Source organism: Piliocolobus tephrosceles, chromosome 8 (genome assembly GCF_002776525.5).
Source record: "Piliocolobus tephrosceles isolate RC106 chromosome 8, ASM277652v3, whole genome shotgun sequence".
NCBI classification, from domain to species: Eukaryota; Metazoa; Chordata; class Mammalia; order Primates; family Cercopithecidae; genus Piliocolobus; species Piliocolobus tephrosceles.
This window is the reverse complement of record NC_045441.1, coordinates 139,579,371-139,597,787: the sequence shown is the minus strand read 5'-3', so window position 1 is coordinate 139,597,787 and position 18,417 is coordinate 139,579,371. Positions and strand designations below refer to the sequence as shown.

At 53.3% G+C, this 18,417-nt stretch overlaps 1 protein-coding gene across 3 annotated transcripts; it reads left to right on the top strand.

Annotated features, from left to right (window-relative positions):
* Positions 1-2,319: 2,319 nt before the first annotated feature.
* Positions 2,320-14,103, top strand: ASB10 (ankyrin repeat and SOCS box containing 10). 3 transcript variants are annotated; one of them, XM_023225519.1, is made up of 6 exons: positions 2,320-2,700; positions 3,491-3,758; positions 8,362-8,881; positions 13,123-13,236; positions 13,506-13,691; positions 13,837-14,103. In XM_023225519.1, exons 1-5 carry the CDS (start codon positions 2,430-2,432, stop codon positions 13,689-13,691), a joined length of 1,359 nt encoding a protein of 452 aa, XP_023081287.1. In that variant the 5' UTR covers positions 2,320-2,429; the 3' UTR covers positions 13,837-14,103. The 3 variants fall into 3 exon arrangements, with proteins under 3 accessions (XP_023081287.1, XP_023081288.1, XP_023081286.1); XM_023225518.2 differs by lacking the exon at positions 2,320-2,700 and adding an exon at positions 2,894-3,336; XM_023225520.1 differs by lacking the exons at positions 2,320-2,700; positions 13,123-13,236 and adding an exon at positions 2,762-3,336.
* The last annotated feature ends 4,314 nt before the right edge of the window (positions 14,104-18,417 follow it).

Genomic DNA, 18,417 nt, shown 5'->3' with positions numbered 1-18,417 from the left:
ACACCCTCCCCTGGCACTCTGACTGCCCCAGCTCTGCACTGCATCCTCTGGCCACAGCCTAGGGCTCAATGGGATAGGGCCTCCTGCTCCTAGGGTGGGAGTCCATCTGTGGGTTTCCCCTTGCTGGGGAGGGAACAGCTCAGGGGAGGACAGGGTCAGAGAACTTAGGGAGCAGGGGCAACAATACCACCAAGGGCTGGGGAGTCCCGGAGTGTTCTCTCGGAAGAGGCGGACCCGTGGACCATGTACACAGTGTGTGGATGAAGGCCAAGGTGTGTCCACAGGTAGTAAGAGAAAACAGGAGAGCTGAAACTACAAAACCCCTAGAAGAAAACATAGGGGAAATCTCCATGATGTTGGTCTGGGCAGAGATTTCTTGGATATGAACCCGAAAGCACAGACAATGAAAGCAAAAACAGACAAATGGGATTGTACCAAACTAAAAGGTCCCTGCACAGCAAAGGAAATGACAGAGTGAAGAGACAATCCACAGACTGGGAAAAATATGTGCAAATCAAACATCGGATAAGGGGCGAATATCCAAAATGCACAAGGAACTCAAACTACTAAATAATAACAAAAAAAAACCCTATTAAAAAATGAACAAAGGACTTGAACAGACATTTCTCGAAAGAAGACATACAAATGGCCAACAGATATCTGAAAATACGTTCAACAGCACTAATCATCAGAGAAATGTGAATCAAAAACAATGAGATATTATCTCACACCTGTTAGACGGGCTATTATAGAAAACTGAAAGATAAGTGTTGGCAAGGATATGGAGAAAAGGGGACTCTGCACTGTTGGTGGTGTTGTAAATTAGTACCATTTTGAAAAATAGAATGAAGGTTCCTCAAAAAACTAAAAATAGAATTACCTTATGATTCAGCAATCCCACTACTGGGTATATACCGAAAGGAATTGAAATCAGCATGAAGAAGAGATGTCTGCACCCCCACATCCACTGCAGCACTACTCACAATCACCGAAACGTGGAAACAACTGTTGTCCATCAATGGATGAATGGATTTTCAAATGCAATGTATCTGGAGGACATTGTGCTAAGTGAAATAAGCCAGGTGCAGAAAGACAAATACCGCATGATCTTGCTTATTGGAATCTTAAAAAGTCAAACTCATAGAAGAGTAGAATGCTGATTCCCAGAGGCTGGGGGCTCAGGGGAGGTGGACAGGGAAAGGAGAGACATTGGTCAGTGGGTATGATGTTACAGGTAGATAGGATAAGTTCAGGTGTTCTATTGCATAGCAAGGTGACTGTAGTGAATAATGATGTATATTTCAAAATAGCTAAAAGAGGATTTTAAATGTTCTGACCACAAAGAAATGGTAAATATCATTTGATAGATGTGATAATTACCCTGATATGATTACACATTATATACATGTATCAAAATATTATAGCCCCATAAATATATACAATTATTTGTCAATTAAAAATGAAACTTTTAAAAAAGCAATTGATTAAAAAAAATTTTTAAGCCAGTGTGAGCCAAAGGGGGCAAGACCACTGGGGCTGGAGCACCCTAAGCCCACGGTGGGCAGTGGTGGGTCAGAGCTGAGCCCCAGGGCTTGGTTTCTCATCTTCTTTCTCTTTTTTTTTCCTTTTGATCCACCCGGCCCCCAAACAAAAGTCAGTGCCTGAGTAGACAGAGACATTTCTCCTTTCTCACTCTCTAGCGAACACCCCAGGTAACCACGGCAGGGGAGAGATGCCACCCAAAGTCATCCAGGGAGATGGGGGGTTGGCATCAAGGGCAGGCATGGGGAGTTTGTGTGGCTGCCTGTGGGTTACGCTGTGTTACCAAAGCACATGTCTATCTTTAGGAGTCTCCTGAGGGGTGCCTCCCACAGCGAGGGCAATCCCTGTCACTCCTGTGAACTCGTTCCTTGGTTTGGGAGTGGGAAGGTGCAGGGCTAACAGATGACATTTGGAAGGGCAGGAAATACCTGGCACCCACAGGCCTTCCCAGTGGGATCAGAGCCCAGGCAGCTGGAGGCCGATTTGGTGAAACAGAGGAAAAACAAGAAAGAGCTTGAGGTCCTGGGTTCCCGTCCTGGCTCCACGGCAAGCTCTCTGTGATCCTGGGAAATCCGCTTCCCTCTAATGCCGAGATGACAGACTGGGCAGCATGGTCGGGGTGGTCCTTTCCACCCTGAGGTCATACAGCCCTGGAGTGAAGCTCAGAGTTGGAGGGCTCAGGCCTCGCTTGTTCTCCTGCCCCTCCCTCATTCCCCCACCCTGCCTGACAGCTGGGCCAATCAGGGCTATTTATGGCTTGGCCTAATGTTGTGCTCCCCTGTGCCTCCCATGCTGGGCTCCACCCAGCTCGGGCCCAGCACCCACCTGCCTAGTCCACCAGCAACATCGCTGGGAGTCCTGCTGCTTTGGCCCTCCCAGAATAAGCCATGCCCTGGGGAAAGAGCTCCTATCCCCACTGGGGACACCATCTGGGGTGCCTTACCTCTGCCCCTGCCTGCCGGGTCTGGAGGCCCCACTCCCGCCCAGCCTGGGAGACCCCTCGGCCATCACCACTGCTGTGTCAAGACATGGCCCTGCAGAATGCCCTCTACACCGGGGACCTGGCAAGGTTGCAGGAGCTGTTCCCCCCGCACAGCACAGCCGACCTGCTGCTGGAGAGCCGGGCCGCAGAGCCTCGCTGGAGCAGCCACCAGAGGGGTGAGGGGCATCTGGGGGGTGCTGAGAACCTGGGGGGCTGGGCTGACTGCCTCGGCCATAGAGGACCTAAGGGCTTGAGAGACAGGAGAAGCCCCCAGCTCTTTCTCCCCAACCTCGAAGCTTGCCCAATAGCCTAAACCTTGGCCCAGGAACACAGTCATGCGGAGCCCAGAATAGCTCCTGCTGGATGCGTGGCCAGGTCAGGCTCAGAGTGTGGGACACAGGGGCCTTCTGCCTCCGTCTGTATTTCCCTCCCGCTCTCTCTCTCTCTGCCTTTGGTATATACCTCTCCTCCTCCCCACTCCCCTCTCCCCGCCCACATGCTCATGAGTTGGACTCCAGAAGAGTGCAAGGGGCAGGGAGAGCCCCTCGATGACAGACACCCCCTCTGTGCCAGGCTGGTGGAGAAGCCCAGTAGAGGGTCTGAGGAACACCCCAAGTCTGGCCTGGGACCCATCGTCACCCGCACGGCCTCAGGACCTGCCCTTGCCTTCTGGCAGGCAGTGCTGGCTGGGGACGAGGGCTGCGTCTCCCGCATCCTCGCGGATTCCAGTACCGGCCTGGCTCCTGATTCCGTCTTTGATACCAGCGACCCAGAGCGATGGAGGGATTTCCGCTTCAACATCCGTGCTCTGAGTACGGGCCGGGGCCCTGGGGGGTCTCAGCGGGAGAGAGGGGAGGATTCAGATGGAGCTCCGGGCTCCCTCTTCCTGCCTCTGCCCACCTCACCCCATTGGCTGGAAGGTCTTTGCCTTCCCTGGGATCTGAGACCCACATCTCCCCTCCCTAGGACTGTGGTCTCTGACATACGAAGAGGAGCTGACCACCCCACTGCATGTGGCGGCCAGCCGTGGCCACACCGAAGTCCTGCGGCTGCTGCTGAGGCGGCGAGCAAGGCCAGACAGTGCCCCTGGGGGCCGCACCGCCCTGCACGAGGCCTGTGCTGCAGGCCACGCTGCCTGTGTTCATGTGCTGCTGGTGGCAGGAGCCGACCCCAACATCGCTGACCAGGATGGGAAACGCCCCCTGCATCTCTGCCGGGGGCCTGGCACCCTTGAGTGAGTGACCCCTCACCCCAACCCCCAGTTCCACTCTGAAGGGAAGCAAAGAGGCCTTCTCAGGGAGGATAGGGGAAAATGTCAGGGACATGGGGCAGAGCAGTCCAGGCTTGGGGCATGGGTCAGGGTGCAATTACTTCCCAAGCCATCCACCCATTGACCCCATGAACTTTGGAGTGGCCTGGACTTTCGACAGTTTTCTGGTCTCCCAGGGATGGATGGAGACTGTGGCAGGGGTGCAGTTGCATGGGCTGCATTGGGAAATTGCCTGGCTCCACTATGGGGAGGTGGTGTTGCTTAAAGTTTTTAAAGACACTCTGAGCTTATCCTTTGTTCCAGGCACTGTGCTAAGTACAACAGCAACTAAGTCCCTGAGGCCCTGCCCTCAGGGAGCTTACTGTCCAATGATCCAGACAGGGAGTAGAGGATGGTGGCCCCAGTGAGGACCTGCCTGTGTCCCTCTGGGCAGGGTCTGGTTCTCCATAACAGGTCTAGAATCTCCATATTGGTAGGGCACCCTCAGATCATGGGCTCAATGGACTCTCACTAACTAAACTCCCAAGAAACTGATGAATATACCCAAATGTGCCAATGTATCATTTATTGTAGGGAATAGTCCTTTGCAGTGACATAAATAACTGCACCCCATGTGTAAGCAATGCTAGAGGATGGGATCCCAATTACAATTTTGTGAACTAACTCTGCATCCTGTAGAGGCCCTCTCTGCCAACTGCACACCTGCGGATCTTGTCTCTTGCATGGGAAAGGTGCCAAATTATTGACCCTGAGGTTCTCCTTTCATGGACCCTCTCCTTGTTAGTCTCATCAGCCTCTAGAGGATTCCACAGACTTCCTCATACTATGGTTGAAGATGTGTTCTTTACTAGCGTGGCCCAGTGGAAACCTAATGTGAGCCACATATGCAATTTAGAATGTTCTAGCAACCCCATCAAAAAATGACAAATGGCCAGGCACGGTGGCTCACCCCTGTAATTCCAGCACTTTGGGAGGCTGAGGCAGGTGGCTCACTTGAGGCCAGGAGTCTGAGACCAGCCTGGCCAACATGCCCAAACCCTGTCTCTACTAAAAATACAAAAATTAGCTGGGCGTGGTGGCAGGCGCCTGTAATTCCAGCTACTTGGGAGGCTGAGGCAGGAGAATTGCTTAAACCTGGGAGGTGGAGGTTGCAGTAAGCGGAGATTAGATTGCACCACTGCACTCTAGCCTGGGAGAAAAAGTGAGACTGTCTCATATACACAAAAAAGACAAATATGTAAAATTAATTTTTAATGGTGGTAAAATATACATGAAATTTACCTTTGTAATCATTTTTTATTTATTTATTTTTTTCTGGAGACGCAGTCTTGCTCTGTCGCCCAGGCTGGAGTGCAGTGGCGCAATCTCAGCTCACTGCAAGCTCCACCTCCCACGTTCACGCCATTCTCCTGCCTCAGCCTCCCAAGTAGCTGGGACTACAGGCACCCGCCACCATGCCCAGCTAATGTTTTGTATTTTTAGTAGAGACGGGGTTTCACCATGTTAGCCAGGATGGTCTCGATCTCCTGACCTCGTGATCTGCCCGCCTCGGCCTCCCAAAGTGCTGGGATTACAGGCATAAGCCACCATGCCCAGCCCTTTGTAACCATTTTTAAGTGTACAGTTCGATGGCATTAAGCCACATTCGTGTTGTGGTTCAGTCATTGCCACCATCCATCTCCAAACCTTCTCATCTTCCCAAACTGAAATTCTATCCCCATCAAACACTAACCACCCACCCCATCCTCTCTCCCAAACCCTGGCAATCACTACTCTACTTTCTGCCTCTGAATGTGAACACTCTGGGGACCTCACATAAGTGGAATCATGCAGTATTTGTCCTTTTGTAACTGGCTTATTCCACTTAGCATGATGTCCTCAGACTTCACCCATGTTGTCCCATGTTTCAGAATTTCCTTCCTATCTAAGGCTAAATAACACTCCGTTATATGTGGGGAGCACATTTTGTTTATTCATTAACCCACTGAGGGACACCTGGTTTGCTTCCACATTTTGGCTATTGCGAATAATGTTGCTATGGACATGTGGGTACAAATATCTGTGAAGCAGGTTAAATTTATTATATTTTATTTAACACAACAAATCCAAAGTGTTATCATGTTGACATGTAATCAATATAAAATTGAGGCCGGGCGCAGTGGCCCATGTCTATAATCCCAGCACTTTGGGAAGCTGAGCCGGATGGATCACCTGAGGTCAGAGTTCGAGACCAGCCTGGCCAACATGGTGAAACTGTCTCTACTAAAAATACAAAAATTAGCTGGACATGGTGGCGGGCACCTGTAATCCCAGCTACTCAGGAGGCTGAGGCAGGAGAATCGCTTGAACCCAGGAAGTGGAGGTTTTAGTGAGCCAAGATCGTGCCACTGCACTCCAGCCTGGGCAAAAGAGGGAAACTCCATCTCAAACAAACAAACAAACAAACAAAAATCAGCCAGGCGTGGTGGTGCACACCTGTAATCTCAGCTACTCAGGAGGCTGAGGTAGGAGGATCACTTGAGCCTGTGAGGCGGAGGTTGCAGTGACTGGAGATCATGCCACTGTACTCCAGCCTGGGCAACAGAAAGAGACCTCATCTCAAAAGAAAAAAAGAGAGAGAGAGAGAGAGAGGGTCTTTCTCTCAGTCACCCAGTCTGGATTTGCAGTGGTGTGTTCATAGCTCACTGCAGTCTCAAACTACCGGGCTCAAACAATCCTCTTGCCTCAGCCTACAGAGTAGATGGGACTACTACAGGCCCACGCCACCATTCCCAGCTAATTTTTTGTGGAGATGGGTCTCACTTTGTTGCCCAGGATAGTCTTGAACTCCTGGGCTAAAGTGATTCTCCACTGCCCCTAGCCGGCTCTGAAGAAGAAGGAGGAGGAGGAGGAGGAAGAGGAGGAGAAAAGGCGTGCATATAACACAGCACGTCTCAGTTAGGATTAGCCACATTTCAAGAACTTGATAGCCACCTGTGGCTAGTGGCTACCACTGGATAGTGAAGGATCCCACATTTTTATTTCTGACCATGTTCCCACCAGCCTCCCTGAGATCACACCCAGGGATAATCCTTCCTTCCTTTGTGAGGAAACAAATGTATTTTAAAATTATTATGGAGACGTTTAAACGTATAGAAAGGCAGACAGGATAATGAAGTGAGCCCCCACAATCCATCACCCTCTATACCTCCCACTCCCCCTGCCATTTTGAGCTCTTACAATGGCAGGTGTTCGGGGGTTGTCTCACGTGCTGCTCACAGTCACCTTGGAAGATGAAGCTGTTATAATTATCCGAATTCTACACAGGAGGGAACTGGAGCTCAGAGAGGCCAAGTCCTGTTAGCCTTGAAGTGAGGTACACACATTGCTGTGACTCCCTGTGCTTCTTGCCATCTTGGAGTAAATCCAGTTGGCCAATTTCAGTCTTTTTTATTTTTTATTTTTCCATTTTGAGAAGGAGGTTCACTGTGTCACCCAGGCTGGAGTGTAGTGGCATGATCTCAGCTCACTGCAGTCTCTGCCTCCTGGGTTCAAGCAATTCTCCTGTCTCAGCCTCCCAAGTAGCTGGGATTACAGACATCCACCACCGCACCTGGCTAATTTTTGTATCTTTAGTAGAGACAGAGTTTCACCATGTTGGCCAGGCTGGTCTGAAACTCCTGACCTCAGATGATCCGCCCACCTTGGCCTCCCAAAGTGCTGGGATTATAGGCATGAGCCACCACACCCAGCCAATCAGTCTTGTTCTTTGTCCCACTGCCCCATTTCCATGTGCACCCACTGCCAGCCTCCACGATCCCTTCCTCCTCTAGTCCCAGCATGCAGAGGCCCCCAATGGTCCTGCTGCCCCTGGACCCAAACAGCAGCCCTCCCCCTACCAGCCATATCAACTTGCATGAGATCCTCAGATCTCAGTTTCCTCCTTTGTGGCATAAGTGTCCAAAGAAAGCCTACCAAGGGAATGTAGTGAGGATGAAATTAGCTACTACATGTAAAACCCTTAGCAGGCGCCTGTTCTAACCGCTCATGTGATAACTGCTGGTGACGTTTATTCTCACGGATGATTTAGTGGATTATCCCAACAAAAAGTATTTGGATGTTAAAGAAGGACACTGTTGGCTGGGCACAGTGGCTCATGCCTATAATCCAGCACTTTGGGAGGCCAAGGCAGGTGGATCACTTGAGGTCAGGAGTTCAAGACCAGCCTGGCAAACATGGTGAAACCCTATCTCTACTAAATACACAAAAAACTAGCCGAGCATGGTGGGGGCCGCCTGTAATCCCAGCTACTCTGGAGGCTGAGGCAGGAGAATGGCATGAACCTGGGAGGCAGAGGTTGCAGTGAGCTGAGATCGCGCCACTGCCCTTCTGCCTGGGCAATAGAACAAGACTCAGTCTCCAAAAAAAAAAGAAGAGGACTGTTGATATTGCAGAATGGTGCCGGGATGACCAGTGACGGGCAGGATGGAGGGTGGGTGCGGGGAGACAGAACAAAGAGCTACCCAAGTGTGTTCTTGCTGGGGCTCTGTGCCTGCTTTCCTCCCCACCACCATCTCCCCCCTAATAGGTGTGCGGAGCTGCTCCTGAGGTTTGGAGCAAGAGTGGATGGTCGGTCCGAGGAGGAAGAGGAGACCCCTTTGCATGTGGCTGCCCGGCTTGGCCATGTGGAGCTGGCAGATCTGCTTCTAAGACGGGGGGCATGTCCTGATGCCCGCGATGCTGAAGGCTGGACCCCACTGCTGGCTGCCTGTGACATCCACTGTCAGTCCACCGCTGATGCCAAGGCCACCACAGCCCGCTGCCTGCAGCTGTGCAGCTTGCTGCTTTCAGCTGGAGCAGACGCTGATGCTGCCGACCGGGACAAGCATCGACCCCTGCACCTGGCCTGTCGCCGTGGCCATGCAGCTGTCGTGGAGCTGCTCCTGTCCTGTGGCGTCAGCGCCAACGCCATGGACTATGGGGGACACACGCCCCTGCACTGTGCTCTGCAGGGCCCAGCTGCAGCCCTGGCCCAGAGCCCCGAGCACGTAGTTCGGGCTCTGCTCAACCACGGTGCCGTCCGTGTCTGGCCAGGGGCCCTCCCCAAGGTATGGGGGCTGCAGGCAGCAGGAGGGCCACCATGGTGAGGGGACAGGGAGACCTAGGCCTGTGCTTCGGTTTGCTTTGGAATGTGGCCTGTGCACATAGATTTGTTCCTTCTGTCTGTCTTTCATTCAGCATGTAAGCAAAGCCCAAATAGGGGTCAAGGTGAAGACACAGATCAGCGGGAAATGTGTGTGTGTGCCTGTGTTCACATGGTGTGCGTGTGTATCCATGTGTTCATGCACATATGTGCACGTATATACTGTGCATGTGTGATAAAGGTGGACTGGGGGCAGTGGGGCCAGATGATAAAGGATCCAAAAAGACAGAAGGAGTCAGGGTTGACGTGGGTGGTGGGCATTGTTTAAGGGTCTTCATCAGCACAACGAACTGCTGAAAATAGCATTTGAGGAAGCTCCCACAAGCAGTGGGATCAGTTCAGTGACAGACGCAGGTGAGGCTCCCCAAGGGAAGGGGGTGAGCCTGTTTCAGGAGCCTCAAGGTCCCCTGAATGTCTGAAAATGGACATGGTCCCACTTTCTGAGAATCTAGTAGGACCCACAGCCCCCAGAACAGCTGCCACTGTCCTGGCACCTGTGAACATGCCTTTCACTGTCAATTTCAATTTATATCCTACTTTATCTTAATTTCCCCTAAGTAGGTTCAACTTGAAGACCTGTGCTACTGATTCCCTGAGAGGGGGCCTTGCCCCATGCTGTGTCGTGTCTGGAGGAGCGTAGATAATCTCATGAAGAGCCCTGGGTCTGGGAATGGGGACATCCGTTCTCAGAGGAGATGGGTCAGAACTGAAACCACCCTCTAAGTAGGCAGGTCCCCTCTGGCCCAGCCCAGAGTCTTGTCCCACCCAGCCTTGCCTGTCCGGGGACCACCTGCTATCCCAGCCTCTCCCCTTTGCTCACAAACCTAGAAGCATCTGTCTGGATTCCTAAGCAAGACCAAATAATTAAACAGCCCAAGAGTTCGGCAGATTGGTCTCCCCTTTGGGAAAATACAAGAAAATCAACAATTAACACTAATTAATCTCCTATTAACACTAGATAATTAGGAGACAAGTAATTCCCTGTAATCTGACGGCAGCTCTGACAGCTAATGATTTCTCCAGCAGGCAGGGGCGGGAGGAGGGCCCGGCACAGCAAAAGGGTTTCCTGGGACCCCACAGCCCTGCTCCACCCCTCAGCCTGTCTCTGGGACCAAAGGGGCTGGCAGAGCAAAGTACCCCATTTGTCCCTTTCCATGATCTGCAGCCCTGCCAGCTGAGGGCTTTCTGTCCTCCCTGCACAGAAGCCTCCACCACCCATCTATGATGAAACGCCAGCCCCAGCCGGTTCTCTAGGAGCCACCACTTTGGACTTGGTGCTCAGGGGACCTGGATCCAGGATGCGACTTTGATGCTTGTTCGTGTGGCTGTAGGCAAGTCACTGCATGTGATACAGCCTCTCCCTAACAGGATGGAAAACTGTAGGAGAGCACTGGGGAAGAGTCGGAGCAAGCACAGCCTTGACTACACAGCAGGCACTGTTCTAAGCTGTATTTCCTGTTACAGGAGTTTCTCAGTCCTCCCAGCAACCTCTGAGGTCAGTGGTGACTAGGAGTGTAGGCTCTGGAGCCAGACACACTACCTGTGTGGCCTTCGGCAAGTTGCTGAATCTCCCTAGGCCTCAGTTTTGTCATCTGTAACATAGGGATATGACACTATGCCTTCTTCATAGGGTTAGTGTGAGAAGGGTTAATACACATCAAGCCTAGTGCTTAACACTTGTTAGCTAGTGTTGTTCTCGTTATGTAATGTATGAGAAAGCACTTGGAAAGCTTCTTGGCATCATCCCAATGAGGGTATCATTGGACACGGGAGTGCAAAGCAGGTTGGTGTAGCCGCACAGGCTTCCTGGAGGAGGCGGGACTGGGATGGGCAGTTTTGAAGGGAAGGAGGAGGAAGAGACAGGTATTTCAGGCACAGAGAGCTGATTGAGCCCAGTGCAAAGGTGGGGATCAACATGGGCCAGGAAGGACAGAGATGGGCCTGAGGGGGAAGTGGAGAGGAGAGTTGGAGAGAACCAGCCTGCTCTTCCCTAGCTCGGAGGAGTGAGGAAAAGAGGCCTCCCGGGACAGACTGGTGAGCACCGCTCAGATGCAGGGCTAGAAGCAGAGGGCCCAGGTGTGTAACATGCTTTCTCCAGGGACCCCTGGAAGACCAGGTCTCCTGCTCCCGCTGCTCATCGCTACTGCCATCTGACAGACAGAACGGTCTCCTCTCCTTGCAGACAGAGGCTGTTAAACCCCCACTGTTAGATGCAATTGTGTGTTTGGCCACGTGTAGGTTGTGTGTGAGATACTGCCCGAAAGAGAGTACTTACATGTTTGCAGATCTTAAAAGGCTCTGTGGCCATCACCTGTAGAGATGTAGTGAGAGTGGAGTGCAGTGGAGGAGGCACGAATCTGCTTTAGGTACCAAGTTCAGGCACAAGCAGGAGTCATGGTGCCCGTGTCAGGCCACTTTTCTGACCACGTGGACGGTCTGTCCACAGGCTGCTCCACTGCATGGCTTGCCCACTTGCTGCATTGGACCACCACCTCAGAGACCTTTCTTGACCACTCCATCTAGGACAGTGCCCTCCCAACCATACTCAGTCCCCTGCTCCTTTTTTTTTTTTTTTTTTTTTTTTTTTGAGACAAGGTCTCACTCTGTCGCCCACACGTGCAGTGGCACGATTCTGGCTCACTGCAACCTCTGCCTCCCAGGCTCAAGAGATTCTCCTGCCTTAGCCTCCCGAATAGCTGGGATTACAGGTGCCCGCCACTACTGCCTGGCTAATTTTTGTATTTTTGGTAGAGATGGGGTTTCACCATGTTGGCCAGGCTGGTCTCAAATTGCTGACCTCAAGTGATCCATCCACCTTGGCCTCCCAAAGTGCTGGGATTACAGGCATGAGCCACTGTGCCCGGCCCCTTCTTATTTTTCATTGCAGCAGCAGATCTGTGAGTGATGACTTCTGTGTTTATTATGCTTTCTTTCTGAAATAGAAGCTCTTGGATGACGAGGACTTTATTTTCCCCACTGCTGAATTTGAAGTGCTTGGCACATAGTAGGCCCTCAATAAATATTTGCCAAATGAACCAATGAAAGCATAAATCTGGCTCCAACTAGATTCCACTCCTGCTCCTATCAAATCCTCTCCTGCTCTTGCAGGCAGTCCATCGGCCTCTGGTTGCCTTGTCCCTTCTCCCTGAATACCCTCCTGGCTCTGGGGTTCCCTTGCCTCCAGAGCCCAGTCCTCCCTCTGTGAGTCCCCCACCCAGCCCCACCCCACTCCCTGGCCCGCTCTTGCAGGTGTCTCTACCCACACTTGGCATTGTATGGATTCTGTGATCTTTTTATCTGCTCAGGAGCTCCACCCACAGGTCAGGGACTCCTTCCAGCCAGCAGAAAACCCAGCCCAGAACCTTGTAGAGGTAGAGAGGAGAGCAGGATGATGGTATGGTTAAGGGCAAGTGGGCCACACTTCCAGGCCTGGACTGTGGGAACCACAACTTGGGCAAGTTAATTAACTTCTCTGTCCCTCAGTTTCCCTTGGCTGTAGTGAAGGAAATGGGATAATAACATAGGGATATTAACAGTCCATCCCTTGCAGGGACAACAGTGAAGAGTTCATACATGTAAAGCGCTAGAAAAATCATCTGGCCTGAGTTATGCACAATAGAAAGGTTAGCTGCTGTATTGGCTTCCTGGATCAAACAAAGTACCACAAACTGGATAGCTTAAAGCAACAGAAATGGAGTTCCCTTACAGCGGTGGAGGCTGGAAGTTTGAAATGCAGGTGTAGGCAGGGCTGGCTCCTTCTGAAGCCTCTGAGGGAGAATCTGTTCCATGGCGCACTTGTAGCTTCCAGTGGTTTCCCACAATCCTTGGTGTCCTTTGACTTGTACACGTGTCACTCCACTGTCTGCTTTTGTTGTCACATGTCTGTGTCCATGTCTGTGCCTCTGTTTTCTCTTCTTATAAGAACACCAGTCATATTGAATAGGGCCCACTGTAATGACCTCATTTTAACCTGATTACGTTTGCAAAGACCCTATTTCCAATTAAGATCCCATTCATAGGTACAGGGGGTTAGGTCTTCAATATATCTTTTGGGGAACAAAGTTCAACCCACAACAACGATTCTGGAGCTGTCTGGTCACTCTGTGTGGACTGACTGGCGACCCAACACGTCTTTGCCTCCCGCAGGTGCTGGAGCGCTGGAGCACGTGCCCTCAGACCATCGAGGTCCTGATGAACACCTACAGTGTTGTGCAGCTTCCGGAGGAGGCTGTGGGCCTGGTGCCTCCTGAAACTCTGCAGGTCAGATTCCAAAGCCCTGAACATAGAGCCTCTCATCCTGGCCCCAAGACTCCCACCCGCTAAACTGCAGCCCCCCATAGAAAGCATCCAAAGATGCACTCATGTCCCAGAAGAGAGAACTTGCAGAGTGAACACTCAAACATTCATTGTTTCTAAGAGGTTCCTTCCGGTAGATGCCCCACCCCTCCCTCACCTGCCTACCCTGTGAGGAGGAGCCGGCGCCACCTGTCTGAGGCTGCCCCTCACTGAGCCCCTTGTTCTGCCCCCAGAAACATCAGCGTTTCTACTCCTCCCTCTTCGCCTTGGTGAGGCAGCCCAGGTCGCTGCAGCATCTGAGCCGCTGTGCGCTCCGCTCCCACCTGGAGGGCAGCCTGCCCCACGCACTGCCCCGCCTCCCCCTGCCACCGCGCCTGCTCCGCTACCTGCAGCTGGATTTTGAGGGCGTGCTCTACTAGGTGAGCCCTGGGATCTGTGAGCAGTAACAGCTGCTTGGGGTCCAGGGATGGGTGGAAGGCAAGAGAAGCATTGGGGAAGGCCTTGGCCGGAACCGGCCTGTCCCCGAACCACCAGAAGCCTCTGAATCCAAACCTCTCCTTCCAGATGTCCACGGCCTTTTGAGAGGGCCTGAAAGCAGATGCCCCAGCCTACAGAGGGCGCACCTCTGCACTAACTCAGGCCAGGTAGCCTAGCAGCAGGAGGCCCAGCTACGCAGGCAGGTGTGGATGCTGCAATTCTCAATGCAGAGAAGTGGACTGACAGCGGCCGCCAGATGATGTCTGATGAAGACACACTCCTGTCGGGGCTCTCCTGGGGCCCCCTTCTAGCCTGTGCAAACCCTGTATGTGCATTAAAAATCTTCAGGTCTGTTTTGGTACTGTCTCCAGCAGACCTTCCTCTGAACCTGCTCCCTTGCCGGGGAGTCAGGATGGGCGGACTGATAGGGGCTCCCTGCCTGCCCCACGGTGCCAGCTGCATCACCTTCCCCTTTGGCATCAGCCAGCTGCTAAGAGGTCCCAGGCTTGTCAGCTCCATGAAATGACAGAATGACCACCAGGTGACAACGCGTTAGAAAAGGCCTAAAGGAGGTGGAGGGTGCACAGGGAGGCAGCGCAGAGAGTTGGGCAGAAAGACACAGGAACCCTTGGGGTAGGAAGGTGAGGCAGGAGAGCCACCCGGAAGGAGGGGCATGTGGGGTGGCCCATCGCGGAGGGTAGCCATGGCTCAGGTGAGAGCCAAAGGCCCAGGTTTAGAAAAACAGAACCAGTTCTGCCTATTGCCTGACACGGTAGGTCAGGGAGGACCAGAAGCACGCCTGGTTCCTGCCTCTTTTATGTGCTCTTTCCTTAAATTTAGTTCTGGCCGCAAGAGCGCTGAGTTGAAAGTTCCATGACCCAGGTTCTGGTCTTAACTCTGCCATTAACTTGCGGAACCTTAAGTCTCTTACCTCTCCGGGCTCACGTTTCTGCGTCTGTAAAAAGAGAGGGAGGAGAGTCCCTGAGAGTCACTGTAGTATCAGGATTTTCAGAACCTGCCAGAGGCCCCCGCAGCCTGCAACCACAGGCGGAGGGCAGGTGCTCGGGACAGGGCAGCCAGTCAAGTGCACCGTGATCTCTGACGTCAAGGGTCGCTGGACAGAGTTCCCTCGGGCGGCAAAGTGCGCACGCGCTAGAGCTCGCGACTTCCCCGCCAACTGGCACGAGCTAGGCGACGAAGGGCGGGGCCGGGAGGGCGCGAAGAGACAGGGGGTGGGCCTGGAGGGCGCGAGGCGGCCGGGGGCGGGGCCTGGAGGGCGCGAGGCTTTAGGCCACGCTGACCAGGGCCGGAAGTCCGGTTAGGCGTTGGGAAGCGGCTGAGGAGAAGCGCAGAGGAAGTGAGAGGGCCCGGATTCTCACCCTGGCCTCACGGACCTTGGGCTGAGCGGTCTGTCTGGCTTCAGGTGCTGGCGCGCGGCTCGGGGACGCGGGTGCGGTGGGCAAGCGGTGGAGGCTCCGCGCTGTGGAAACCCCAGGCGGATCCCGACCGCACAGACCCCACCTCGCGGGCAGGAAGCAGCTGCCCCAAGGCGTGCGCGGGAACCTGGTGCGCGAGGCCCACTGCTGTTGAGGGCCTGCGGGGCGCCTGTGGAGACCTCGGCTCGGGTCTGGGTCCCGGGGGACGACCTAGTGCTCTCTGGTTTGTTCTGTAGCCGTTCCAGGGCCTGCTGCGTTCAGGCACCGCTGCACCGGGGGCAAGGCCTGCCCTCCAGGCCCCACCAGGGTCCGCGTGCACAGGGTGGCCGGAGCGCGGCGTACAGGAGGAAGCGGCAGGTGCTGCCGAGCCCGGGACTGGGGGTTGGCGGTGCGAACTATTTCAGATCGGGTGACAGGGAGGGAAACTTGCTCTCTGAGGAGGTGACATTTAGAGACCTGAGTAGAGCAGATCAGCAGGAGTGGCAGGACGGACCGCCCTGGCTGCGGACGTGGGTCGGGGGGCACCTGCGGCGGTCCAGGCCAGAGGCAGTTGCAGCGGGCGAGATTCGGAATCCCTGGGGAGAACTGGGGGGCCGCTGCTGGGGGGATGTGGAGGGGCTGCAGAAAAGCGCTGCCTGGGAGGACTCGCAGGTTTTTGGCTTGGACTCCTGGTCGGAAGGTGGCGCCAGATGCTAAGGTGGGGAAGACGAGAAAGGAACGGGAAGCAGAAGGCCGTTGTTGGGGAGACGGCACTGGAGCCGCCTAGGAACCATCTCAGAGGCTGTGGCCTGGGCACGGGGATCTGGGCCCAAGTGGAGCGCAGGTCATGCAAGTGCGGGCTCGCTGGCGCAGGAAAGAGTTTGGAGCTCTGCTCCCAGGGAATCCCGACTCCCGGGATGACTTGCCCGAGAGAGTCCTGCTGGTAGATTTTGATGGAAATTCTATTCGATCGCATCCACTTGGTTCACTGTGTGCTTCCGGGTCCCCAGGTTTTAGGTGCTTCATGCCATGCTGGGAACGAGACACGCTCCTGCCCTCAGTGAATCTTCAGTCTAGTGTGAGAAACAAGCATGTGAACAACCAGTTAGAATACAAAGGGCAATAGGATGAATGTAAGATAAATGTGGGAGCAGGAGCTGGAGGCGTGAAGAGGAGGGCGAGGAATGGGGTTGAGATCTGGGAGGGCGTCCCAGAAGAAGGACCCTCCTCTAAAGTGATAGGAAGACGGGGGAGGATTTCTGGCCACATCTGGAGAGCCTGCGATCATGGGACGCCTTTTTAAGGACGGAGAAGGGAAGAAAGGCGATGTGGAGTGGTGGCTGTGAAGGGGCTGTGCACAACTTCACATACTGTCCCTTAGCGGGACAATGTCAGGAGGGTCCTCACTGGGGTTAGACATTCAGATTCTTGCGAGCCAGGGCGCTTCCTCCCCAGCCTCCTGGCTGTTGGTCCCGCGGGCCCAGAACCTCTCCCTGGTAATTGCTTTTCGTAATGTGTTTGCTCCAAACCAATTTCACGCCTCCGTGAGGACTCCGCCCTGCACTAGAGGCGCGGACATCCCCACCACCAACCTACCCACGAGTGAACGCGCGAGCTCACGCATACGGTACACATTTAACACAACAGACATACAGGGTTCGGGTACCAGGGGACGCTAAACATACTTAACCCTACACTCACGCACACTAGACGTTAAGACACTCATGTACGACACCCCTCCCCAAACAGTGCGTTCACAGTTAAGCACCTAGAGGCGTCCCGCGCGCTGGCCCTTGGAGCCTCAGTTAGTGGTTTCTTTGCCCTCGGCGCGTCTCCTGGACTATCGCCAGGGGGCGCTGCAGCACCCCGCACCTCCTTCGCTGTGCCCGCAGTTGTGCGCTGTTGCCACCAGAGGGTACCCGCGGCCAGACCCGACGCTGCCCACCATGAGAGGACTTTCTCTGGCCAATGAGTGGATTGGAGGTATAGATTTGTGGTCTTTGACTTGAATACTTTGTTTTTTCTCAGCATCCTTGGTGCTAGTTGGCAACACAGGTCAGGCCAGATGATGAGGCCGTGGTGGACACAGAGGGTAGATTAAAGATAAAATTCCCCTATAGGAGCATTTCCCAAATGTCAGAGAATATGGACAAAGCAGCACTTTTAGAATTCTGTTTTGGACAGTGAGACCAGGTACTTTCCCATAATGCGTCTGCTCAGGAATTCAGTGGGAAAACCATAGTTTTTTGCTGGTAAAGAAAGGAGCTAGCCCTGTTCAGATTTGACAGAGGCAAAGTCTGTACTTGGTACTGATGAGAGAGTAAGAAGTAGTTTTGGAGTGCTCTGGATTTCAGGGAAAATTAGTCCCTTCCTTTCTTGACCACTCTACTCTTTGTCTATTTAGTGCAGGAAGAACTCGTTTTGGAAGGTGTTTTTTCATATTCAGTTGACTCTTGCCCTTGCTTTTTGACTAGACAAAGTTTTTGTTGTTGTTGTTGTTTTTGTTTTGTTGGGTTTTTTTTTTGAGACGGAGTCTCACTCTGTCGCCCAGGCTGGAGTGCAGTGGCATGATCTCTGCTCACTGCAAGCTCCACCCTCTGGGTTCACGCCATTCTCCTGCCTCAGCCTCCCCAGTAGCTGGCACTACAGTTGCCCACCACCACGCCTGGCTAATTTTTTGTATATTTAGTAGAGATGGGGTTTCACCGTGTTAGTCAGGATGGTCTGGATCACCTGACCTTGTGATCCACCCACCTCGGCCTCCCAAAGTGCTGGGATTACAGGCGTGAGACACCGCGCTGGTCCTTGTTGTTCTTATTTGTAAGATAGGGTCCTGGTCTGTCACCCAGGCTAGAGTGCAGTGGCACAATCTCTGCACACTGAAGCCTCAACCTCCCCAGCTTAAGTGATCCTCCCATCTCAGCCTCCTGAGTAGTTAGGACTACAGGCATGTGCCACCATGCCTGGCCAATTTTTAAAATTTTTTTATAGAGACGGGGGTCTCACTGTGTTGTCCAGGCTGGCCTTGAACTCCTGGTCTCAAGTGGTTCTCCCACCTGGGCCTCCCAAAGTGTCGGGATTACAGACATAAACCACTGTACCCAGCCAGAGTAGATATTAATCACTATCCCTCACAGATGGAGATGTCAAAGAGGGGTCAAGGTCACAGGGCCCAGTGAGGGGTCAGAAAAGGAATTTGACTCCAGGTCTTTTTACTTTAGCCAATGCTTCTTTCCATTCACCATGTGGCCTC